Here is a 26,746-nt window from a genome sequence, read left to right on the forward strand (position 1 = left end):
GTCGCGCTATTTGAAATTCATCAAAATTTACCGGGAGCACCGGTAAATTTGTATATTCAATTTTTCTCAAAAGCAGAAGTGTTTTAGGGGCTACATTTTGATTTGCTTATAATACATCCACAGGGGCATCCAAATATATCAAAATTGTAAAGAATCACTATCCATCCAATTTTCAAAATTTCCCAAAACTTTGTATTACCTTTAAAGTCCATGATGACTTACGATGTAGCAGTGTTCACACTTCAAATTTAAGTACAGAGTGTTAGGTGTATTCACACTGGCATTCATAGTCCATAGGACAGTACAGGTTGGTTTTGAACCGCTCATGGAAACGTTACAAATGCCCTCCATGGGAACACCATCACAGCTGCGCTATCGCTTTGATGTACAGTTTATGATGACAGGCGATTTCACACTGGCGTCCATAGCCCATAGGGCAGTACAGGTTGGTCCATGGACACGTTGAAAATGCCCTCCATGGGAACACCATCACAGCTGCGTTCATGCTATTGCTTCAGTTTTTAGTTCATGGTGTTAGGTGTATTCACACTGGTGTCCACAGCCTGTAGGGCAGTACTGGTTGGTCTTGAGCCACTCTCGGATGTGTTCTAAATGCCCTCCGTGGGAACACCCCTGACACCATGCGTAAAGGCCTTTCACAGGCAAATGGCTGTCATACATAAAGAGGTTAGGGAGAAGAGAAGAGAAAAGGAAAGAGAGAGAGAGAGAACCAGATGAACATAAATATATTAGAAAATCAGAATATAATATCATTAGTATTCCAAGATGCATGTTTCGTTTCACGCAAGATGTACATGTAAACATCTTTATCAAATTCTATAGAATAAAGAATGTAAAATAATTGTTCCTGTAATTACTTGTGATGACCTAGTGGCAGCAAGACCGTTCAAATACAGTGTGAGTAAAAAAAAAGAGAATTGCTAATTATTTTAAAAATCATCTTTGAACAGTAAATTATTATACAGCTTATGAAAGAGTGTTTTATCCCAAATCATTTGGTATCATTTTTGTGTGGTATGTGTTCACGCTTGGATGAACAGGAGGCATTGTTTGCGAGAGTGCAAAAATTGACTTGCGCCAAAGTGATGCCTACAGCATGTATTATGTTGGGATTAGCAGAGTAAGAGAATAAATTGAATGTATCAAATGAAATGCATTGCATATATATGCTTTTTGCAGAAGCAAAGTCCCACATACACACGCACACACACACATGTTTGTTGATATTTGATATGTGTGGCATGATTAATTTTGTTAGGGATGTTATTTGGATCTGCAAAGACCGAATTAATACCAAAATCCCAATTGTTTTATTCAAACATCACATAAGCAACTTTGGCGCAAGTTGATTTTTGCACTCTCGCAAACAATACATACTACACAGAAATGATATCAAATGATTTGGGATTAAACACTCTTTCATAACATGTTTAATAATTTACTGTTCATAGATGATTCTAAAAATAATTAGCAATTTTCTAAGTGTAAACTTTTTTTTGACTCACACTGTATACATGCATGCATGTAGTTTTGTCATTGAATGTAATCTTATGTAAACATACTTCAGCTTGCTATGCATTGCTTTGTGATTCAGATTCAATCAATATGTATAATAAACTTAATTCACATGTAATTAAAGAGAAGGTTGAGTTCTGGGAAGAGGTGAAAGATAATTTGTGAGCGTTATCATTGTTATTATGCAAGTGTGGAAGAACATCAGATAAAAAATGTTCCCTGAAAAGCATGGCTCTTCAAATGCCTTTATATTTTAAATATAGTATGTAACATCGTAAAAATCGGGACGGATTTTTATGCCACATGCCACATGTGTGTGTAGTCCCATATACATCTTTCTATGTATAGTGCTTGTAACTTTACCAAGACTGGGCCAAAGTTCTTATCATTTTGATGATTCCAGAACCTTGCAGTACACAACAATATTTATATGCTAGATGTTCAACCTTTTCTGATCGATTCCACAAGGTTTCTTTCACAATGCAGTCGCATTAAGACCAGAACTAAACTCTATCTTTAAGCCTATGGAATGTTATATTCAGTATTCTAAATGACCAACTAATACAACATGAAATCAGTCATTTGGAAATTGGTTGTTTGGAAAAGTGGCTAAGCAGGAGAATGGAAGGGATCCGTTGGAGGGACAGGGTCACCTATGAAGAAGAGCTGGGGGATGTTTCACAAAGATCCTAAGTTGGAGTTATCTCTATGTTGGACTTAACAATTATGGAAAGCTGTTAGCATCTATGAAAATATTTTGTAAAATTTAATCTAAAAGGCATAAAATGTTGATTCAATTCATTCATATTTTCTATTATCAAGGAGATTTCATGTTCCTGATGTGGAATTTATAAAAAGTCTTGGATACTTGATTTTTCACTTATGAATACAATTTATTTTAAGGCTACACATGGTTCTCCATATTTTTCAAGTCCAACTTAGAGTTAAGTTTGACTTAGGATCTTTGTGAAACACCCCCCTGGACAAATAGGATGAACACAGGACCTTGAGGAAAACAATCATTCTTCTTCTTTGGGAGGTGGGGGGGGGGGTAAATATTTTAATTTTGATTGATTTTGTTTGAATGTTTGAATAAATACATAAAGTTTTATATAATCAAGACATAAGGAAAAACTGACCATATACTGCATGGATTGGTGAAGCTCTGGCGATTCTTTTGGCAGCACACCCAGGATAGTTTCTCTAGTGTTTGATTGCACCTGTTGCACTTTGTGTAGATTGTTGTGGATTGCTGTAAAAACAAAGACAAGGTTAATGCTTTGGTTGCCACATGTGCATTTTTGCACAAAGCTATAGGCACAAATTGAGGGAAATATTGCTTTGCGCAACACAATGGCTTTCCCGATCTTTATCAGCCCTATGACGGCTGTTTTAATACTGGTATAAATTAATCTTGCACTATCCCGTGATAAATATAGTGTGACGCAGAGAGATCATTTATGTGGCTACAAATAGGTTAAGTTCAGGTAAAGATGAAATACAATTTCAGACCTCTTGCATTCTTTGTATATCAGTTTGGAAAATGTTTTCTGTATTTCATTGTATTGTATTGTTCATTTCTGTGTGCAGTGCATGTATTGTGTCAACTTATTTTATTTTGTCAAAATTTAAAGAATTTGTCATTATTCCAAAAACTTCATAGTATGAATCAATATGTACTGCATATTCAACCTTTTCCTAGGCCATTGAGACTGTTTCTTTGTGTCTTTAAATTACATCCTCTTACACATTGTGATACATTATTTAAGTGAAATTTTGCCATCAGATTTTTGGGGCTCCCAACATTTTAGAGGGGCTTTAACATCATGGAGGCTCAATTCAATTCAAAAAATTCAATTCAATTCAATTCAAAATCATTTGATTCTTGAACATCAAATAAAACATCAGATTGTACATTCGTAAATAATTACATTTGAACAAGAAAAGGAGGCCACAACAAAAAGTATCCACTTGAAAATAGGAAGCCTCCAGATTATTACATTGTGTGTACATGGCTCTGCTCAGCATAACCAAATAAAAACAAACATTGAAAGAAATATCTACATGTACCTGAAAGCATAAGATTTAAAGGGGGTACATACCTGGTTTAAGATCTCAATCGCAGGGTGTTTACTGAGTTTGATGACTTGGTTGGAAACACACCACAGCTTAAATCGACTCAGAAGATCTATACACAGAGGCAAGCAAGGAAACAAGAATATAACTAACATACAATTAACAACTAAATTATTCAAACCCTTACCAAGTTTTGTAATTTTTTAAGTATGTGAAGAAAAAATTCTTCCTGGTTTATATTTCTTGAAAGTGTGACACATTACAGCTTACATCTAAAAGTATTCAACAAAGGCCCTAATTCATCCAGTCCGCCTTTCATTCTTGAGGTACGAAAAACAAAAAAAATCATTAACTTTAACAGGGGTATGCATAATTTAGTTGATAACTGTACATGTACCACTGATAACGAGAACTAAAACCAATTAAAAGCTAATTGGCTCTTCACTCTGACTCGAATGCTCACAGTATTTTGTGCAACTATACTGTTTGGTGACTATCTAGAAATTTGCTCAAGAATTTTCAAATGTTTTTGTTTATAATGAAGATGTGATTTGTTTTCTTTTTAGCACAAGTGTGCATTGAGCATTTGATTTTAAGTGGATTTGGCACCTTCCAAATGTCAATATTATTATAATAAAGACCACCCAAGGGAGACAAGAAAAGTGGTCTTTATAGGCAGGCAGGTGGTCTTTATGTACAGGTTCCTTTAGTACATGTTTCAATGAGAAACCATTTTCAAGGGAGACAAAACATGTGGTTGTTGTAGACAGGTGGTCTTTCTATACAGGTGGTCGCTAAAGCATGTTCGACTGTAGTCGTAGTATCATTATCAATATCATTATTACAATCATTTTTAATATTAGAATCATTATTATCATTATCATATTTATAGATCATGCTAGAGCAATTTCCTTCCACTCAAAATCGGATCACATTCAGATCCCAGTGGAGTAAGTACAACCTCTACATTCTCTTTCTTTTTAGTGAATTCACATAACTCTCTGTTATAAGATACTTAAAAAATCATCATTTTAAAAACTAGCGCTGTTTTGCCACTTCGTATCTGAATGCGGCTTAAGCTTGAACTCTGTTCCAACTAGAACATACAAGGGGATGCTTTAGTTGAGTTCTATCACACAAATATTATTTGTCTACAGAACATTATATAACAAAGAGTTTGGCAGTCTAAGGATAAAGTCCCTTGGCAAGCAAAGGGTTAAAATGAATTTAGTAATCGTAACGAAGTAAATAGATGTACGTACCTATGTATGACATGAACCATTGTTCCTGTATTTCAGAAGAAATTTCGTTGCGTATCTTGCTGTCTAGGACGATGAATGCCGATACTGCCATTTGAACATCACCCTGAGATATGAACAGAAAACAATAGAAGTTGAAGTCACCCTTTGAGATTTACTTAATATTTTTGTAGATATCTCAAATGATAAATCCTATGGGGAGCAAGACTACCAATTAAAAGCATATCTAATGTGAAAAACTTTGCACACATACAAACAAAATCTGATATCTTCATCACCCTCCTCATCATATCATCAATCATCATCAACATGTTTATCATTGTAATCATCATCATCATCATCATCATCATCATCATCATCATCATCATCATCATCATCATCATCACCATCATTATCATCATCATTATCATCATCATCCCCATGCTCATCACTGGAATTATCGTCGTTATCATAATCATCATCCAGACCACCACCACCACCATCATCATCATCATCATCATCATCATCACCACCATCATCATCATCACCACCACCACCACCACCATCATCATCATCATCATCATCATCATCACCATCATCACCATCACCACCACCGCCACCATCATCATCATCATCATCACCATCACCATCATCACCATCACCACCACCATCACCACCACCACCACCACCACCACCACCATCATCATCATCATCATCATCACCACCACCATCACCATCACCATCATCCAAACCCTACTATGACATTACCTGTTCAGCGTAGTCAGAGAGCATGTTAACCACAATGGGAGTGAACTTGATAGAGAGTTGTAACTCCGGGAGCTGCTTGGAGGGGGTCTGGTTCAGGGAACGTGCCGAGGGGAAGAGTTGAGAGTTCATCGTCATGGCGGTGGGTTCGAGATCTAGCAGCGGCCTGGGGAGCAACAAAAAATAAACACTAGTGGCATGAGTCACTCTTAAAGAAACAGTGTTATCCTTAAATTTTATTGAAGAGATTCATCTGGAGAATGATACCTCAGTCAAACAGACTTGAAAGTTACCAATCTTTTGCCTGTGGGAACAATGTAATTTGTGTGTTCATCTGGTGTCAGTCTTGCTGGTTTGGCTGGGGTATTACTTCCTTTTGCACAACTAGACAAAATCACCAATTTATCTTCTTTTTTTTCTTTTCTTTTTTTCTTCTTTTTTTTGTATTGAAAATAAAACTCAATGACATCGCATACAGTAATAACATATCAATAAAGTAAATGGATGTATACAGAACACGGTACAACACAGGACAATATAACACAAAACATCCCCATTTATCAAAGTTAGTGTTCGATTGCTGTGATGTGAAAGCTTCTTCGGAGCTAGCGCCATCTATGATGAGGGTTTGACAAAGATTGAAGAATGCATCCAGTGAAAGCTAACCCGGGGAGTGTTTCACAAAGACTAGGAACGACATTAAGTTGGACTGATAACTATGGCAGGCCGTTCATGCCACTGTTTGCTCTCACCATTTACTGGCGTCAGTCTCTCAAAGGACGTACAAACCATGGTCCCATATCTACAGAATTTACATTTTTTGATAATTCATTATTGAAGGAAAAAAAGTTTTCTAAAGATCATAATGGTGATAGCAAACAGTGGCATGAAAGGCCTGCCATAATTAAGTCCAACTTAAATTCAATCTTAGTCTTTGTGAAACACTCTCCAGACATGTTTACATGTTGGAAAAACAATTTAAAAAGCAATTGCTTTAAGCCGCACTGCATCCAAAAACAATGAATATCAAAATGCAATTGAGATCATGACTAGCAATCTATTAAAATCCAACTTTGGGGGTACTTTGCTCTTAAAAAAAACCTAGAAAACTAGAGAAACATTTATGATGTACCATGTAAAATTTGGAGATCTCAGCTATCAAACACTGATAAACTTCTTAGTCCAAGTTCTTTCAAACTTTCATTTACATGTACCCATTTCTCTCATTTTTCTGCTCTCTCAAAGATTTGCTCTTAAAACAAGTATCATGATAGGCCAATGAAATAATATGGTCTATAGACAAAAAGTCTTCCTTTACAGGTTGTTGCTATGGACGGGCTAGCTGTACCGGTACTCTATTTTAGAATTAATTGTTTTTTCCTTATCTGAGAGTTTTTTCAATGTTTTCAATATGTTAGAATGCATTAAAGTTACTATAAATCGAGACACTGTATATACTTACACAACAGGAGACTCTGGTCGAATCCTATCCTGCAACCTGTCTGGAGAGGGCGGTCTTCAAGAAAGAAATCACAAGCAAAGAGTGAATTTTTTACCAAAAGCAATATCACAGAATTGGTCAAGATGGAGAGGAATTTAACTATATCTGCAGGAAATTGTACTTTTCCAACAATATGGTTATTAAAAAACAAATTCCTGGTGTTAAAAAACAGATTAACCCTCGTACATGCACATATCTTTGTTTGTTTGTTTTATTTATTTCATCACGGTTAAAAGACCTGCTTTCAGCCATGAGGCTGTTTTTCAGCAAGTCCGTTTAAAATATTCATACAATATACATAAACTTAAAGGTAAAGACCAGTATTGGCAACGCCCCAATTTCAAAAAATGAAATGGAAGCTCTCATTACCAATCATGTGAAAGAATATGTTTTGACTAATACATGATGATAAAAAATTTGCCGGGAAACCGCTTACTAATTCATATATTTGGTAAATTTATTTCTCTCATGGTCTGGTGAGAGAGATAGGGTAGTCCCATATACATCTTTCTGTGTATAGTGCTTGTAACTTTACGAAGAATGGGCCAAATTTCTTATCATTTTGATGACTCCAGAACCTTGCAGATGCTAGATGCTAGATGATCAACCTTTTCTGATCGATTCCACAACGTTTCTTTCACAATGCAATCGCATGACCATTACTGGTCTTTACCTTTAACAAAAATATTTCATAATACAAATTGAAATAAAAAGAATACCATGTGTAAATTATTCTTGATTACAATCACACTTTAATTTCAAACATCAGAAACTATGAGGGGAAAAATCACAAGCTCCTTATCATTAAACTAATTATCAGAGGTAGATTGAGCGAAAGAGTGAGGCAGTGAAACTGCAATATGACATTTTTGTAATGTAACCAAATCTGTCTTGGTGAAGAGCCTCGATACAAATCATTTTGTTCACCTGCTACGAATAATAGTGTTTCAATAGTCAGAATACGAATTGAAAATATTACATTCTGTTAGGTAGGGTAAGTCATGTTTGTCCTACCTAGCAAAAACTAATATAGGCAATTTACATTCCGACTATTGAGATACAATTATTCAATTGTTTATATTGTTACATGTATTTATGTAATTATCATTTACTACAAGTGCTTTGGAATAAGTAATGATAATTATAATAATAATATAGGTAAATTAAATCATTTGTATTGAGGCACTTCACCAAGACGATAAATTAAATTTGGTTACATTACAAAAATGGCATTATGAGCTAAAATATTTTCAGACACCTCATGAATTTTGTGGCACTCGAGATATATGTCAATTATAAATGAGTAAATAGAGTAATTAATTGTATTTGTTATTATTTTTCAGGTATACTTTTCGCTTATTACATGATAGGTTCATTTTAAATGGACAGAACAGTTACCAAAATTACAGCTTATTTATTCCATATCTATTGACTCAAAGTCAATTAACTCTTTATATACTACACAAGTATTCTCCCTTTGCATCACTATATTTATCATCAGACGAAAATACCTAAGGCTTCAAGATTGATTATCTGTTTCAAATGCAAGATTAATTTATACCGGTGTTAATAGGGTTGTCATGGAGCTAATCAAGATCAAGACCAGAAATGGTTTATTCCGCTAAGCCATTGTGTTGCACAAAGCTATCCTCCCCTCAATTAGTGCCTATTTTCTGTGCAAAATCGCATGTGTGGCAAAAATGTGTGGCAAAACGAGTCACAATGCAGAGGGGGGAAGAAAGCAACCGAGTTAGTATACAGAAGAACATCTACCTATTACAGAACACAATAGTGAGCAAATTACCTGTCTTGTATTTCATGTCGTTGCCCAAATGCTTCTGTCGGTAGACCGGCGTAGTCATTCCACTCCTGCATCTCGTCGCCATAGCGACCAAACACACCCCCTTCCTCTTCTTCTTCCTCCTCTTCCTCCTCCTCCCCTTCCCCCAGAGGGAAGTAGAAATCCACCGCGCCGTCGTGCGAGCGATGGCGTCGCTTACCGCGCATCGGTGCTCCATAGGAGGGATGATCATGCTCGCTGTCACTGACGATCGACTCGTTGTCGTCGGTTACGCCGGTGGAGTCGATGGCGCTGGATGCAGTAGGATTCAGGAAGTCATGATGGGAGGGGAGGTGGTTAAGAGCAAACTGAGGAGCAGAGATGTCTACAAAATACACAAATATTATAACAATTATAATATTAATAATAATAACAATAACGATAGTAACATTTGTTTAGCCCTTAAAGATAAACTTGAGTTCTGGTAAAAAAAAGAAAATGAATTCTCACAGAATCTAACGAAACTTACACTGAATGTTCAAGATTACAAATAAATGTCATGTGCCAAACAATTTTGGAAGAAAATGTATACTGGCTGAGTAATGAGCATAGAAAGATAAGGAAATCAGGGTAGTACTAGCCCCGACACCATGTGTGTTGTCCCATATACATCTTTCTGTGCAAGTGATAGTTACTTTACCAAGACTCTGCCAAATTTATGATGATTTTGATGACTCCAGAACCTTGCATTACACACCATTACTTACATGCTATATGATCAACTTTTCTGATCCATTCCACACCTTTTCTTTCGCAATGCAATCGCATTACCAGAACTTAAGTTTATCTTTAATACTGCGTTTCTAAGTGCTTAATGTAATTATCATTACCCTGGTCATTCTATTGCTAATCTGCAAATGATAGTGCACACACTCCACTTCCTGGGGATTTTTCCAGCGGGTCACATTACTAAATCATTACTAATGATATTGTGATGTGAAGGATGATCTGACATTTGCTTATTTTGTCAAACATTTATGGTAAGGATTAGAGTTGCAGTTCGGTTTTAGGTAAGGTTTAGTGGTAGGGTTAGGGCTAGATGTAGTATTGAGTCTAGGGTGAAGTTTGGAATTTTATTACTGTAGGAAATTGACTCCATATTAACTGTCACAGGAGTATGTGTCGTACAACCTATATAAAGATTATGTATAACTTACCCTTATCTGAATCATTGGCCTCTGTTGGGGGAATCCCCTTATTGGTATAGACAGGGGGCGTGGCACTGGCGGTGTCTGTGCAGTAGAATAACCTCAACATTCGCCATGTCTGAGCAATCTAGTTATTATGAACAAGGTACAGTCATCACGTGAGTAAAGATGGAAGAGCAGTTTGGTAGAAAGAGAATGCTATTTTTAAGAGGTGATATGGTATTATCGTACTAAATATGATTTAATCGTACTGGTTGGCATCTCTGCTAATATATTGTCAGGGAAAGGCACGTTCCACATAACTTTTACCACATTTTCTTTCTTCTCTATTTCTCCATTATTTCTACCGGGGTATTTGCATATTATTGAATTTTATTGAATCAAATTTTTAATGGATTTTTTAAAACTTTTAAATTGTACATTCATGCTGCTATTTTAATAATAATAATAATAATATTGGATTCTTATATAGCGCACGTATCGACCTTGCAAGGTCCTAAAGACGCTCCAACATTACCCGGCTATGCTAGGCTGCCGAATGTTTTTAATAATAAACTATATCAAATCAAAACTTGTTTGCTAAAATAATAACCCCATTCAGTACTCTTGATAAATGACTGCTATAGTTCTTAGCTCAAAAAATGCCTCTGTTCTCAAGACTCCACCGCTATGTAACTAAACTGATGAACTATGTAAGTAACCTGATGAAATATGTAACTAACCTGATGAACTATTTAACTAACCTGATGAACTATGTAACTAACCTGATGAACTATTTAACTAACCTGATGAACTATTCAAATAACCTGATGAACTATATAACTAACCTGATGAACTATGTAACTAACCTGATGAACTATGTAACTAACCTGATGAACTATGTAACTAACCTGATGAACTATGTAACTAACCTGATGAACTATGTAACTAACCTGATGAACTATGTAACTAACCTGATGAACTATGTAACTAACCTGATGAACTATGTAACTAACCTGATGAACTATGTAACTAACCTGATGAACTATGTAACTAACCTGATGAACTATGTAACTAACCTGATGAACTATGTAACTAACCTGATGAACTATGTATCTAACCTGATGAACTATGTAACTAACCTGATGAACTATGTAACTAACCTGATGAACTATGTAACTAACCTGATGAACTATGTAACTAACCTGATGAACTATGTATCTAACCTGATGAACTATGTAACTAACCTGATGAACTATGTAACTAACCTGATGAACTATTTAACTAACCTGATGAACTATTTAACTAACCTGATGAACTATGTAACTAACCTGATGTCTGCCGAGGTCCATTGCTACCTGTGCGTTGTGTTCACACAGCTCCGGGAAAGGCTTGCCCGTCAAGATGTACCGTTTAGCGCTCTTGATGAAGGACTCGGAAAACTGGAAAAGGTCAGAAAAGCAGAAACCATAAGGATAGCATCCTGATTAGAGCCTTTTTGATGAGTTCGTGAATGGAAGATCCAATGAACTGTCACAGTCATGGGGAAAACATAGTTGTTTTTCATTCATATTATGCTGCTTTGAGTAATCGTGTGTTGTGTGAGGTAAGAGGGTGAATATTAAAACATGCAGAACCCTCTCGTTGTATACCAGTAATCAACTTTATCTGCAAACTTCATTAATAATCTAGATTTATAAAGTGCTTAATACAAAATACCATCTTTATGCACTTTACTGATTTTATTACCCTGGTCATCGGATACATTCACGCACAATGTGCACCATCTCCACTCCCTGGTAGTATTCCTACCATGTGGTCACCGTGAGGGCATATGACAGTTACTAACACAAAGGCTTTCGTCATCCTACCAGGTCCCCATTTCTCTCCTGGGTATGGAGTGGCAAATGTAGAGCAATGCCTTGCCAAAGGACATTCACTGCACATCTTATGATCATTGAGAGCTCACCTTGACCTCCTTCTGCTCATGAACCAACAAGCTGCTCTCGTATCTCTCGTACTGCTCAGAGACCTCCGGAGTCCTGCGGAATCTCATGGGAAAGTTGGTCGAGGCGTAGTTCTGCTGCGACTGCATGCTGGTTCGGGCGGAGCTCTTGTTGAAGGCGTGACAGACATCATCGTAGATGCTCATAGACACTCCTACTGGGTTCTGGAAATGATTCAGCAATACGGCATTGATTGGAATGGTGTTAAAGGTATAGACCACTTTTGGAAACGCTCCCCTCTCAAAATAATGAAATGGGAGCTCTTATTACCAATCATGTGAAATAATATGTTTTGACTAATACGTGATGATACAAATTTTGCCAGGAAACTGCCTACTTACTGATACATTTGGTAAATCATCATATCAATCCGGCCTGATTAGATATCGCGAATACACTTCAACATTGAACATTGTGGCATATATTTCTGCTTTTTTGCAAATTTAGGTTGAAGTTTTGCCATCTAAACCTCTGAAGGCAATATTTAAACTATATCGAATGGATATTTAGCACCCAAATCCTTGAACCACTACCGGTCTATATCTTTAAACTCATTCGTTTGTGTATTATGATAGGGTTTAATATACATCTAAAATCTTACAGCACTCTCAGCAGGTCTCTTGGCATCCTTGAATTTGTGTTGGAAGAGCATCGAGTCTTTGCTTCCACTCAGGAACACATGGGGGTCCTGTCTCCAAGCTATACCTACAGAACAAAACAAAAATATTGACAATTAAAGGCAACGTTTAACAATGTTAAATCTTAGATGCATGGCCCTACGTGTTATCAGTGTCTGTGATTCAAAATGATCATGAAGTGCCTCAAAAAGTAAAAAATTTTGAGTGACCGGTTTTGCCATACTCATTTTCCCCAATAGACTCTAGTGTTATAAAAACCGTCAGGAAAACAAAAAATGAAATTTGAATTTACAATCATAAATATCTTGATAATCAGAAAGGCTTGTAAAAGTCATAGGATACCTGAATGACCTATTAAAAGGTTTATAATTGTGATTGCAGCATAGCTAAATCCGGGATTTCGTTTCAGAATCTGAGGCAATTTTACTGAGTCACTTTAAAGGGACAAGAACACATATTTGAAAGCATTCATCTATGGCTGTACTGTGCATCAATTTATGTTTTGCATGTACCTTTAAAAGGCATGTAGGAGCATCGGATGATATTTCTGTTTCACAGTTTATAAAGTATTGGATACCAAATTGAAATGTTAATTATGCAGCATCTTTCAACCCTGTTTTTAAAAACATTTCCTGTGCCTACCTGTGACAATATCTTTGTGTTCCTCGAAAACAGCGAAAGGCATGTAGGAGCGTCGGACATCCCAAACACAGATGGTGTGATCCACGACCCCGCTGCAGCTGGCTATGTGGTACTTCTTCTCGGGGCGCCACTTGATGTGGTTGACTGAAGCAATGGCGTAGATGGTGTACTCCGGTTCCAGGACATTTCCATGGCCCTCCCATCGCCAAATCTAAAAAGAGAGAGAAATTTCAGAACATGATATTCTGTTCCATTCATACAATAGACCAGTTCACGGTAATTAGAACATGTCCCAAATGACCCTGAATATCAACAGATCTTCAAAACATGAAGAGGTCTCACTTTGTACATTTTGAAATAATCACTCCTACAGCGATAGAGGTGCTACATAAGTAGCATTTGTTTCCCCCTTTCAAAGAATACTTCCACCTGTGCATCATGGAGTGCATTGCTTGTGCATACTGGTAAATGAATAATGATTACATAATTTTCATGAGCATGTATCCAGTATTTTGTCTCTGTGTATTTGACAATTTGGTCTGCAATGACCTTTATCTGCTCATGCTCAGACTGTAACTATGAATTGGCTTATTCTCTACAGTTTGATATAATGTAAATGTTTTTTATGCATTTTCAGGCAATGTGACTCTTGCTCTATGTGACAGAGCAGAATACCTGAAGGCAACAGGATCTGTAATGAACTTCCTTCTCTCAACTTGGCTACCCTATCGGCTTATCTTCCTGGGCCTCGTCCCCCAACCATAGATAGGGAGGAAGTCTACAAACGGCTCAGAAGGTTGAATGCATCAAAGGCTGGACACCCAACTGATGTCCCCATCCGACTCTTAAAGGAGTTTGCGTATGAACTGTCATTGCCCTTGACCATCATCTTCAATAATTGTCTTAACAATGGACACTTTCCAAGCTCTTGGAAAACTGCATCAGTGTGTCCTGTTCCGAAAACATCACCAGTCACTGAATACAATCAGCTTAGACCAATTTCAATCACACCGATCATAGCACGTGTTTTTGAAGGCTTCCTGGCAGAATGGGTGATGGCTGATATCAAACACCAAATCGATCCAAAGCAATTTGGTAATATGAAAGGCAGCTCTGTGTCGCATTACCTAGTCAGCCTGCTTGATGATCTACAGCGGGGCCTGGATAAGCCAAGTCATCATGCAACGATTTGTACAATCGACTTCATGAAGGCCTTTGACCTCATCGACCATACGAAGGCTCTACAGAAGCTGATTCAACTGGATGTCAACCCGGCCATCGTCACAGTGATAGCTAGTTTTCTCACGCAACGTACGCAGACAACTCGATATTGCGGTACATCATCATCTGAGCAAGAGCTATCATGTGGGGTTCCACAGGGAACCAAACTCGGTCCGGTAATCTTCCTAATTATGATCAACGATGCCGCCGAGACTACCTCGAAGAGATGGAAGTATGTTGATGACGTAACTATTGCTGAAGTTATCCATAAAGCAGAGCCAAGTCATCTACAGTCTCATGTGGATGCGCTATCTGCATGGAGTGAGTTGAATTCAATGAAACCAAAACCTGAAAAATGTAAGGTGATGCATGTAAGTTTCCTGCGTAATGGTCCACCTTCACCGGTGATTACTATTGGAAATCAAGTTTTGGAGTCTGTAACGTCGCTTCGCCTGCTTGGTGTTATCATTCAGACAAACCTAAAGTGGGATCTACAAGTGGAACAGGTCATCAAACGTGCATCCAGACGTTTATATATCCTGTGCAAATTGAAGAGGAATGGAGTTCCAACCAGTGATCTTGTGCTCATATACACAATGTATATCCGACCATTGATGGAATATTGTGCACCAGTGTGGAGCAGTAGCCTGACAACACAGCAGTCAGATAGCATAGAGCGGATACAACGTAGATCACTCAGGATGATATCTTACCCTGATCAACAGCACTATGAGGAACTCCTGAGCAGCTTCGGCATTCCCTCCCTTGCCAGGCGAAGAAGTGACTTACTTATCAACTTTGCCAAATCAATCCTTGTCTCCTCGCGACACCGTGATTTGCTTCCGGCAGAACGACAGCATCTCTCGCGAGGTGGACTTAGGAATTCTAACCACCTACACATTCCTTATGCAAGAACTGAACGATATAGAAAATCAAGTGTCCCCACACTTGTCAAACTGGTCAATGCTCAGTTGTAGATCATCTATAGTAATATATCATATTTGTTTTTCTTCTCTTTTTTAATAATATTGGAGTTATTGTTTTGTTACTTTGTTTAATTCAACTCAAGATCGATCCAAAATTCAAAATTCCGTGCACATTTTATTGAGTGCTCTTCATTTTTCTTATGAAGTTGTTCTTAAACCACCGTGTATAATTCTGCTGCAATAACATGATTGTAACTCAACTCCAATTTAAAATTGAATGTGGAAACTCAACAATTATGAGAATTTGTGTATGCTCATGGGCACTATACATCACTTTATATGAAATGCTTTAATGATATATTCTTAATGTAATAATTATATTCAACATAATTTGACCTTACCTGTCACACAACAGACACACCTGCATGTATAATTTTTCAGTCTATGGATCTCATGTTAACAATTGCAATATAATAATTTCCTCTCTCTCTCTCTCTCTCTCCCTCTATATATTATGTATATATTTTTTTTTAAATAGCTGTTAAATTTAAAGATTATTTGTACTTGCAATAACTGGTTCAACATTTATTATCATCCATCTATTATCATTTATTTATATATGTATATAACTTTAGGTATGAGCAATAATTTTAACTTTATCTTTTATCATTTTTATTGTACATTTATATGATCATTCCTGTTTTTATGCACATTTTATGTAAACATTGCATTATTGGCCCCTGGACTACTGCATTGTACATTGTATATGTTGATATTAATAAACCGAAATTGAATTGAATTGAATTGAAAAAAATTGACTCAATTCACTTTTACAGCTTCTGTCAAACATGTTAGATATTTTATTTTTATGTTTATTTGATAAATAAAATGATAATAATGATGATGAAGATGAAGATGAAGATGAAGATGATGATCACTGTTATTATCATCTTCATTGTCATCATAATATTAATTATAACAATAAAATAATCTTAAATTCCAGTAATGACAGAAATTAATTTTTCACAGAATCAAACAAAATTTACACTGACTACGAGCAAAGAGAGATATCAAAATCAAGTTAGCAGTCTCCTTTCCAAGTTAGCAGTCCAACACATGAGCATGCAGTCTCTTATGATCAAAAGTAAACTTCAGTATTAATCCCCAGTCAATTTCCAGTAGAATTACTTGTTTGTTTACATTCTGTTGGTCCAGATTACCCATCAACTGCATGATGTGCAATTTAAAATAACATTAAACCATTTCCAAGAAATTGTGAGTTTGTGGATAACAAGCACACAAACCCAAAGGTCCAAAGCTCATTTTCATAATCACCGTACATAGAATCATTACACATGCAATGGATGAAAAATAAACAAACAAACCTTAATAATCTTATCTCTGCCGCACGTTGCAATCCATTTACTCTCTTCTGGGTGCCAGTCCAGGTTGAAGGCCGGGCCGTTGTGACCAGGGAAATCCAGCAACACCTTGTCTGGAACTCTGTAGTCCCAGAACTACAAGAGAAGGGGGACAAAGATGCAGGACAGTTTAAAGCCTGTCTGCACTAGTTTGGCCATGGGGATAAGACCTCCCTGCAAGGTCACTGACAGGTGGTTATCTCATCAAATCAGCCCTCAATTAACATGAGAAAAAGAGGATCATGGGGGACCAACGGGCACCAATTAGGCATTGTTTGCTATATAGAGGGCACAAGTAGCTGTACATGTAGGTAGTACAGTGGGGCTATAAGAGAAGTGTCCTCAGCATAGTCTTTTATGTCTACATGTATATTTAAAAGTTTTAATAATAATATTAGTGGAGTCTTGTATAGCGCTCATGTCTGGCACATTAACACTCCTGGTGCTCCATTATTATTACCCTGGTTTTTGCATGGCTGCCATTACACCGCTCAAGCATTTCAAGGAATTAATTCCTGCCAGGTACCCATTTACCTCACCTGGGTGGAGTCTGGCAATTGTAGATCAATGTCTTGCCAAAGGACATTAGAGCTACGACAGGGATTCGAACCCCATACCTTGTGGTTCACAGACAGGAGACTTATTCACTGGAGGACAACACCTTTGATATCAACACAACATGAACATAACATAACTGGACTCGACAGACATACCTGTGGATTCTGTACAGTGTAATCTTAGTGGTTGATGGTTTCTGATTACAGTCTTATTTTTCTAGACTCAGTGTCTGTCCTTCTTGTAAGAACCTTCTGGTAGCTCAGAGAACATGGTCATATTTTGAAGACCAAACTCCCTCAGCCATTATACCACGTTTCTGGAATTAGTTATCAGCTCATGTACTGTACACGTTCCTTTCAAACTTTGTATTCTTTTCAATCTCAACCTAACAATATTTCTGTGTAGAGTACACACATTTCAACATTTTCTGTACCGGTATTCCGTTTTTTTTTCTAAACCTCTCAGCTTCGCAATGTACCTATAAAGATTTTGTTTAACACTAGATAGATGGTGCAACATGACTGCCCATGAAAAATGTCCTTCCTACAAAACAAAAGTTAGTCTTATAGGGAGGAACTACACTGACATACCTGTATATGTCCATTGTCCAGCGTGGCCGCCAGTATGAAGTATTGATGTGGACTGCACTGGACATCACGTATGCACTCTGACTGACCGTTCCCGTACGTCGTTTCACATTTATTGCTTCTGAGGTCCTACAAAGCAAAGGAGTATTTAGGAATGTGAAAGACAATGTTAGAGATGATTAACGGGACCACTGAAGAGGTTGAACCACTCTCTGGAATAGCACAAGTACCACACCTCTGTGTGAAACAATGGTCCTAGTCTATACCTTGAGTGTGACAACATCTCTACGATCTAGGCCTTGAGTGCATAACAGTAATCAAAGGCAATGTCAATACAGTCAAACCTGCTTTAGTGACCACCTGTATAGAAAGACCAGCTGTCTACAGAGACCACGTTTTTTTGTTTCCCTTGAAAATGGTTTCTCATTAAAACATGTACTAAAGGAACCTGTACATAAAGACCCCCTGCCTATAAAGACCACTTTTCTTGTCTCCCTCGGGTGGCTTTTATAGACAGGTTTCACTGTACTTACAAAGAACTTCATAGAGCCATCGTTAGACCCACTGAAGAGCATGTATTACTCTCTGGGATAACACAAGTACCAGACCTCTGTGTGAAACAATGGTCCTAGTCTATATCTTGAGTGTGATAATATCTATACGATCTAGGCCTTGAGTGCATAACAGTAATCAAAGGCAATGTCTGACACAGACACCGACTGCGAGTGTGGAACATCCGTGCAATCTATGTCACTCTTTTTTAGATGCCCACTCCTGAATGACCAATACTGACTGGAAGACCAAGTGGCAGGAAATGAGAAGGCTCTTTAGTGTGCAAAAACCTGGCATAACATTTGAGCACAGATGATGGACATGAAAAAAGACAATATCAATACATGTACTTACAAAGAACTTCATAGAGCCATCGTTGGACCCGCTGAAGAGCATGTACCACTCCTTGGGATGGAAGGACACCTTGTGGACAGTTCTCTTGTGATCACTAAAGACCTGGTCCATCTTGTTTCCCTGCGGCTTGTTCAGGTCCCATGTGATAACTGCTCCGTTGGTGGCCCCAGTAGCTATCAACTCATCTGATCAAAAGAGGGAACAAAAATGATTACCACACTGACGTTGTAAACAATGCAATCAAATCAAATCAAATCAATTAAGTACATAATCTGAAAATAAAATATTGTTTTTAAAATAAAAGAGTAAAGAAACGAATTAATTTTGTGAACAAAATAATTTTTGAAAACTGATTGTACAATTATTGGAAAATAACCAAAGATAGACCTAAGATGGAAGAATGTTTTGCTTTCTATCTTACCAATAGATTATTTTCCCCCTCAAAATATAACTTAATTGATTACTCTACTCATTTTCAAACTACTAAGAAATACATGTACATGCAGATTTTAGAACAAGGTTTCCCTGTTGGAGAGAGTACAATTTGCTTTGCTACATCGTTGGAGCTGAAGTTCAGGTTCATTCATACACCCTCAGGCACCTCTCATACACCCCACCCTAAGGTCTCTTTTATCTGCCCTACCCTAACCTCTCTCTGCATCCAATCTCTTCAATATGACTATAGGCACGATGGCTCCGTGGTAGAGCAGTGTTCTCGAAACCAGGTAGATGCTCTACTGCCCTTTGGTAAGGCATTAATCCTCATTACCAAGTCCCTTGGAAAGGACTTAAAGCCATTGATCCCCTGGTTGCTTACTTACAAGCATACACATGCTTTCTTAGCGATCACGTAAAACACAACCAACCGATGACTTACCTTTACTAGGGTGCCAGGCTACATCGTTACAGCTGTAGTTGAGATTCATCCGCCCCACCCTAAGGTCTATCCGCTCTCGGAATCCCATCTCTTCAATGTGGAAGATCTTGAAAACTGAGAAAATAAACAAGATAAAATAATAACAATTAAGACATCATCATTTCAAAGAATTACAACATTATACCAACAATTTGATTTTCAATTTGCCATATAAGGGATGAAGAAATAAACTGTACAACACACAGTTATTTTTCATGAACGTGTACTTCATACAAAATATCGAAGAATTCTGAGGCGACTCTGAGGCGACTATTGCAATTTACAGAGTCAATTTTTTGCTTTATTTCCACGTCTCCATGAATATTTGTCATGATCATATATATCTGGCTGGTTCAAACAGCCCATCTACATGTACAATGTACATGCACTACACGGCGTCTACGGAGTCTACTCCCGTTGGATGCCAGATACATGTAAATGAGACTGCACTCCTAAATGCATCACCAGTACTCAAAATTGGATAATAATAATTGGTGAACTGACTCGCAGCCTCAATTTCAAACAGAGTCTTCTCCTGTTGGATGCCAGATACATGTAAATGAGACTGCACTGTACTGCAAGACGATACATACATCATACTTATATATACATGTAGCTGTGCAAGCCGAGCTTATGGAGTCAAGTCTATTCAATTCCCCTGGTTCCAACAGCACTGTATGATGATGTTATTATTTTTGTTGTCGTTGCTGTATATAAAGCTTCTTTAAAGCCCCACTGCACTACTTACATTGTATAGCTACTTGCGCCCTTTATATAGCAAACAATGCCTTATTGGTGACCATTGATTCCCCATGATCCTCTCTTTCTTATGTTAAGTGAGAGCTGATTTGATGAGATAACCACCCGTCAGTGACCTTGCAGGGTGGTCTATTCCCTCCTGTAAACTAGTACAGATGGGCTTTAACTGTTTTCTTTGGCACAAATAATTTGATACAACCACTCACCTTGCCTGCCAGCAGCTACGACTTGAGTTGCATCCTTGTTGAGACTGATGGCATTGATCCCTCCATCAAGTTTGATCCCCATCGTCTTACTCGCATTGCTCCGAACTGCAAGATAAGAAGACTAAATTAAAACATTGAAATTGGTGCAATTTCTGTACAGTACAACCACTTCCCAAACTGTCTCTGACTCTCAACATGTTCAAGGATTGAAGGATTACAGACCTGTTACAAAATAATACTCAATAAATCTTTGATCACTTACATACATGTATAATCTAGAAGTAAACAGAAGGAAGTAGGCCTTAACATGTTTATAACCCAATGGAAGTGTAATTTGAGTGGACAGAGGGGTCAAAGGTCATTTCACATGTACCACTGTTACATGTAGTTATGAATATGCACATACATGTATGTAGTAAAAGTAGCATGTCCCAACGCTAGTCCAAATAATAAAAGGATCAATAAGACCCAAACAATCCCAAGCAGTAGTAGTCAGTTAATAACAATAATAATAATATTAATTATAACATTGAATATGTTTAGCAATTGGCATACATACATGTATCTTTCACACAATGTGCTCAAGTTAATCTTGGCTCTAGCTAGGCTACTAATTTCCTTGCTGACAGCATTCAAGGAATTCCTCCCTTACATGCACGCCTTACCATTTAACACCTGGGTTGAGAGTGGCAAATGTAGATTAATGTCTTGCTAAAATATATTAGTGCCATGCCAGGGCTTGAACCCACAACCTTCTCATATCCAGTCAAAGTTGAACAACTGGATTGTGACCCATCTACATCAGACTAACTAATATTTAGTAACCAGTGGCATATTAATAGGTTCAAGCACCTATCCTATCTAATACATTCTTTAAGAAATAAAAATAGAAATTATCGATACATATTTGATGCTGATCTCCAACCTAATATCTACTAAAGGAATAGAAATGGCACCAAAGTTTGCATTTCATTGACACTACTCTATTTCATTCGGGCTTGCGCAAGGTCATACAGTCATGTCACCAAAATACTTCCTTTTAATATCCCAATGTCTGTTCTACTAAAATATATAATGTTGTGAAGCAATATTTTCTAGCAACAAAGAATAGGACAGACAGAGAGATGTAGATGGAGAGAGACACACAAAGACAGAGAGTGTGAGGAAGATAGACACATCAGGGGACAGAGAAATCAATTGCTATCTACTTTGTTAGGTATGTAGTAACAAGCTGCATACAAGTGATTAAAGTACATACTGTACATGTAATATGTATCTACCAGAATATTATGTTAGCTCTGTATAGTCATTCTATCCCAGGTTATATGAAGCAACAATATTATTTTAAAAATGAGAGAGGAAATAGCTGTAATGTATTTCAAGAAAAACAACCCACTATTCCATCTCTTTAATTGAAGAACAATCAAATGTGATGCAGAATTTCATCTCAAGTTAAGAATAGTCTAAAATGTTGCAAGATATTCTTGAAAGTCTTATTTATAACCAGGTCTATCATTATGTTACTGTTTTTGAGCATACATGTAGTTTGAGTAACATAAAATGTGCATAGACTGAACACCACCACCGAGCTTTGTACTCACCCCCGGGCCTATAATTTCTTCCTATTTCAAAATAAAAGTGAACATTTTGAATAAAGAATTAAACATAAAACACTCAAGCTACATGGATCTATTCTACTTCTAAAACAACATCCCTGACTGCCACACAAAATAATGAATAATCCTGATAATCATAAATCATGATTACAATAATAATAATAATAATAAAAATGATATCAATCATAATAACAATAACACTAATAATAATGATAAGAATATAAGCATAGTATTGAGAAAGATGAGAATGATGATGATGATGATGATGATGATGATGATGATGATGATGATGATGTTGGTGATGATGATGATGCATGGAAGCATTCAAGCATCAAAACCACAAACATTCATCCACATGCTGAACAGTTTTGATGAGGACAACTGACAAAAAGCAGAAGTACACTACTGATACCCTTCAAACCGGCGAAGAGAAAATACGCACTACCGCGCATGCGTACTTTCTCTTCACCATGTGTACTTTCTCTTCGCCAGTTGAATCGACGATACAACATGGAAGAATCGTTGGGGTAGGACGAAGAGTCACCACATTTTTCCCAGTGAAGACTTCTTCAAATTATAATTTCAAGTTGATGGATAGATGCCCAGAGGAGTCGAGCAACCTAGTAATTCAAAATTGTAATTACTCCCTTCGCATATTTTGAGGCAATGTCGCCCAACCCGCTGTTAGAATTTTTTTTTGATCTTCCCACTCCCAGAGAGTTAAAGAAATATAGATCTAGATCTAGGTCTAACAGTTAGATCTAGGTCTAGAATCTCTAGATCTTTGCTGTCGGCTGATCAGCTATCATAATCATCAGCTCAGTTTCATCATGTTCATATAAGCAAGATCCTAGTCTAAACAGACTCGGTGAAGTGAAGAGCATTAATTGAGACATAATCATCATCAACAACAACAACATCAAACTTCAAAGCACAATTACAATCATCGAAAGCGATATCGACCTCTTCAGTTATCAGTTAACGACTTACACGTATTCCTACGTATCGGACTGAAGTTTATTTATTTCACTGCATAGATTAACCCCTTTCTCGAGCTTGACTAGCTGATGTTCGCAGCACTCACGTCATCAACATTTACTAAAATTACAATCCTCTCTCAAAATCATTACCTCTTTCTTGCGTTCCTCGTGACATGGTTATATATTTGTTAAAGATACAAAAACCATAAGTTGAGTGACATCTGTTCCAGCCTGACTTCAGAAAGTGAATCAAAAAAGACTGTACGTCTGGGCTGGAAAAAGACTAGCAGCGCAGAAGATTGCGAACCGATTGGTATAGCGAACCGATTGGGGGGGGGGGGGTGGATGAACTGGTAGGTAAACTACGAGGGATAAAGTAGCGGTTCTAGAACTACTAGGAAGCTTAGGGAGTCAAATCCCCGCCCCCCCCCCACTTGTTATTTAGGGTACACATATTATGCTTGTTCCCTCTTTTTGAAAGCATCCCTATCTAGGACTGCCACCATTTCCGAACCCCCCCCCCCCCCCTTTCGCGGGCTTTTCGCGGGCTTTTCCTGCCTTGGAGACCCCCCTAAATTATGAAAAATGGTATCCCCCTTAATTCGGAATAATTTCTCAGGAGTCCAAAGAGATGAGAGAAAAAAAGAAAAAACACCCCCTTTTAAAGAAATCTCCGGGTGAAAAGTTAATACACCCCTTTTTTTTTTACAATTCTCGGGCCGGACTTTGTCGCACGAAAAGTACCCCTTTACCGAACATTTTGGTAACACGCATGGGGTCCGTCCGTTCTCGGAGTGGGGGGGGGGGGGCGGGGTCAAGCCACCCCTAGAAACATCATTCAAGCCCCCCAACAATAAAAATGACTAGAGTCTGGTGACTGGAAGGTATCAGGTTCGATACCCAGCTAATGCAACTATTTTCTTCTTTTTTGTTTAACTTAAACAAAAAAAGAATGATTTTAAACCCATTTTTATGTCACCCAGAGCACATATCTATTACTATTATTTTAATTGATCGTCGGATACATGAGCTTACAATGAACTTGTAAACAAAGTAAATTATTATTCGAAGTACATGAAGGACAGCGATTCTGTTTTATCTGTAGTATTTTCCTCATTTCATCTTTCTTTATTTCTCAATTTTATTTGTCACTTAATTTGCAAACCCAATTTGGGAGGACATTGCCCTCCGACATTATGCCAGGCACTGCCACCCCTATATATTTATCAACAAGTGTCAGCATAATGGCTTCAATGTCCCTGTACCTGGTAATCACCAGTGACTCACTCTCCCTTCCCAGAATTGGTATATAGTACCCTCTTTGTTTTATCCTGCCTCCCAAGAAGGATGAAAACAACATCTACTCTCTAACTGTCTTCTCTACCACACTTCTCATAGTTCTTCGATGAAGTAACACGTCAATATGAGAATGTCACCTCTACTTCTACAATTTGCTTCATGCATACACAAGGAGCAAATCCTTCTACAATTCTAACCTCCTGCATTTCAATTGGAGAATTCTCTTCCGTGCCTATCACCTCTTGTATGGCACATCATCTCTTTATCCTGCCGTCTTTAAAGGACTGACAGTCTTGCAGTGGAACGCTTAAATCAGGAACCGACATGGCTCCTGATTCTCCGCTGGGAGCTGCTAGCTTCTTCTTCACACACGAGCTCGATTCACTGTAGCTCGCCTGAACTTTCATCAACGAGTCCATCTCACTGCAACTCGGATGATTTCACGTCAAAGTCCGGCTCATCGATCCAGCATCGAGCGACTCATTGCTCTTCATGATCACCACTATACCGGCTTTGATGTCTACATTTCAACCTGGACCTCCGACATCGAGCGACTCACTGCCTCGTCGTCGAGCGCCACATCTCTTCTCTTTTCTTCTCGCCTGAGCGCTACATTCATCATCATCATGAGCGTCGGCATCGACATCGCGTTCTTCTCGGCTCTTCAGCCACGTCAACGAAGTCGCGTTTCCATCATCAAGCCTCTGCACAATCATCACGTGAGCCCCTTTCTTCGTTTCATCCTTCATCATCTTCATGGACTTTCGACGTCATTTTCTATCAGTCGTAAGCTTTTATTATGTCATTACATTTCATTCAATAATGTCCATTTACCATTTTATGTCATGATGTAGTACATTCACCAATTTTAATTCCATATTGGTGACCCCGCGTTTACTTGGAAGCTTGGTTGTACAATTTTATTATTCCCTGACTTTTTGGACTTAACAATTTCATTTTTGTCTTTCTTCAAATGTATACATCCTGGATTTTGTTTCGAATGTTTTATGCTCTTGCATTCATACACGTTTATTCGATGCATACCATGTCATGTATTACTGTTCTAATCATTACTACTGAAAGCCTTTCACATACCATGCTTGTAACTCGTTCAGGGAGAACAGTACATTTCTCAGATCGCTATGTTCAAGTTTGGCATTTCAAATGAGACTTTCTCATATATTTTCATTCGGAATATTACTTTTTCTCTATTATCGCCCGTTTCCTTCTATTCAACGTTCTAGGAGGGGGCTGATGTAGTATTTTCCTCATTTCATCTTTCTTTATTTCTCAATTTTATTTGTCACTTAATTTGCAAACCCAATTTGGGAGGACATTGCCCTCCGACATTATGCCAGGCACTGCCACCCCTATATATTTATCAACAAGTGTCAGCATAATGGCTTCAATGTCCCTGTACCTGGTAATCACCAGTGACTCACTCTCCCTTCCCAGAATTGGTATATAGTACCCTCTTTGTTTTATCCTGCCTCCCAAGAAGGATGAAAACAACATCTACTCTCTAACTGTCTTCTCTACCACACTTCTCATAGTTCTTCGATGACGTAACACGTCAATATGAGAATGTCACCTCTACTTCTACAATTTGCTTCATGCATACACAAGGAGCAAATCCTTCTACAATTCTAACCTCCTGCATTTCAATTGGAGAATTCTCTTCCGTGCCTATCACCTCTTGTATGGCACATAAACTCTTTATCCTGCCGTCTTCAAAGGACTGGCAGTCTTGCAGTGGAACGCTTAAATCAGGAACCGACATGGCTCCTGATTCTCCACTGGGAGCTGCTAGCTGCTTCGTTCCGGTAGCTCTCTTCACACACGAGCTCGATTCACTGTAGCTCGCCTGAACTTTCATCAACGAGTCCATCTCACTGCAACTCGGAGGATTTCACTTCAAAGTCCGGCTCATCGATCCAGCATCGAGCGACTCACTGCTCTTCACGATCACCACTATACCGGCT

The 26,746-nt window shown here is 37.9% G+C and overlaps 1 protein-coding gene across 2 annotated transcripts; it reads right to left on the bottom strand.

The window, feature by feature from the left end:
• Nucleotides 1-375: 375 nt before the first annotated feature.
• LOC589654 (GATOR complex protein WDR24) lies at nt 376-23,744 on the bottom strand. 2 transcript variants are annotated; one of them, XM_030990114.1, is made up of 18 exons: nt 23,616-23,744; nt 20,870-20,974; nt 19,866-19,979; nt 18,989-19,173; nt 18,086-18,211; nt 16,902-17,033; nt 13,370-13,580; nt 12,691-12,794; nt 12,053-12,253; nt 11,415-11,525; nt 10,114-10,231; nt 8,921-9,281; nt 7,078-7,131; nt 5,619-5,781; nt 4,875-4,977; nt 3,639-3,724; nt 2,676-2,788; nt 376-670 (listed from the first exon to the last, which is right to left on the bottom strand). In XM_030990114.1, the coding sequence occupies exons 1-18, from the start codon at nt 23,638-23,640 to the stop codon at nt 535-537; spliced, it is 2,448 nt and encodes an 815-aa protein (XP_030845974.1). In that variant the 5' UTR covers nt 23,641-23,744; the 3' UTR covers nt 376-534. The 2 variants fall into 2 exon arrangements, with proteins under 2 accessions (XP_030845974.1, XP_030845975.1); XM_030990115.1 differs by lacking the exons at nt 18,989-19,173; nt 19,866-19,979; nt 20,870-20,974; nt 23,616-23,744 and adding an exon at nt 18,616-18,659.
• Between the last annotated feature and the right edge of the window lie 3,002 nt (nt 23,745-26,746).

This window comes from Strongylocentrotus purpuratus, unplaced genomic scaffold, assembly GCF_000002235.5.
Source record: "Strongylocentrotus purpuratus isolate Spur 01 unplaced genomic scaffold, Spur_5.0 spur5_scaffold_19, whole genome shotgun sequence".
NCBI classification, from domain to species: Eukaryota; Metazoa; Echinodermata; class Echinoidea; order Camarodonta; family Strongylocentrotidae; genus Strongylocentrotus; species Strongylocentrotus purpuratus.

Bases quoted from the DNA above. Each gene is read 5' to 3' on its own strand.
- LOC589654 (XM_030990114.1), bottom strand. From the start codon at position 23,640: ATGTCACGAGGAACGCAAGAAAGAG. The intron at 20,975-23,615 runs GTAATGATTTTG...CTTATCTTGCAG, and splicing joins ACGAGGAACGCAAGAAAGAG to TTCGGAGCAATGCGAGTAAG. The intron at 19,980-20,869 runs GTGAGTGGTTGT...TTATTTTCTCAG, and splicing joins CGTAGCTGCTGGCAGGCAAG to TTTTCAAGATCTTCCACATT.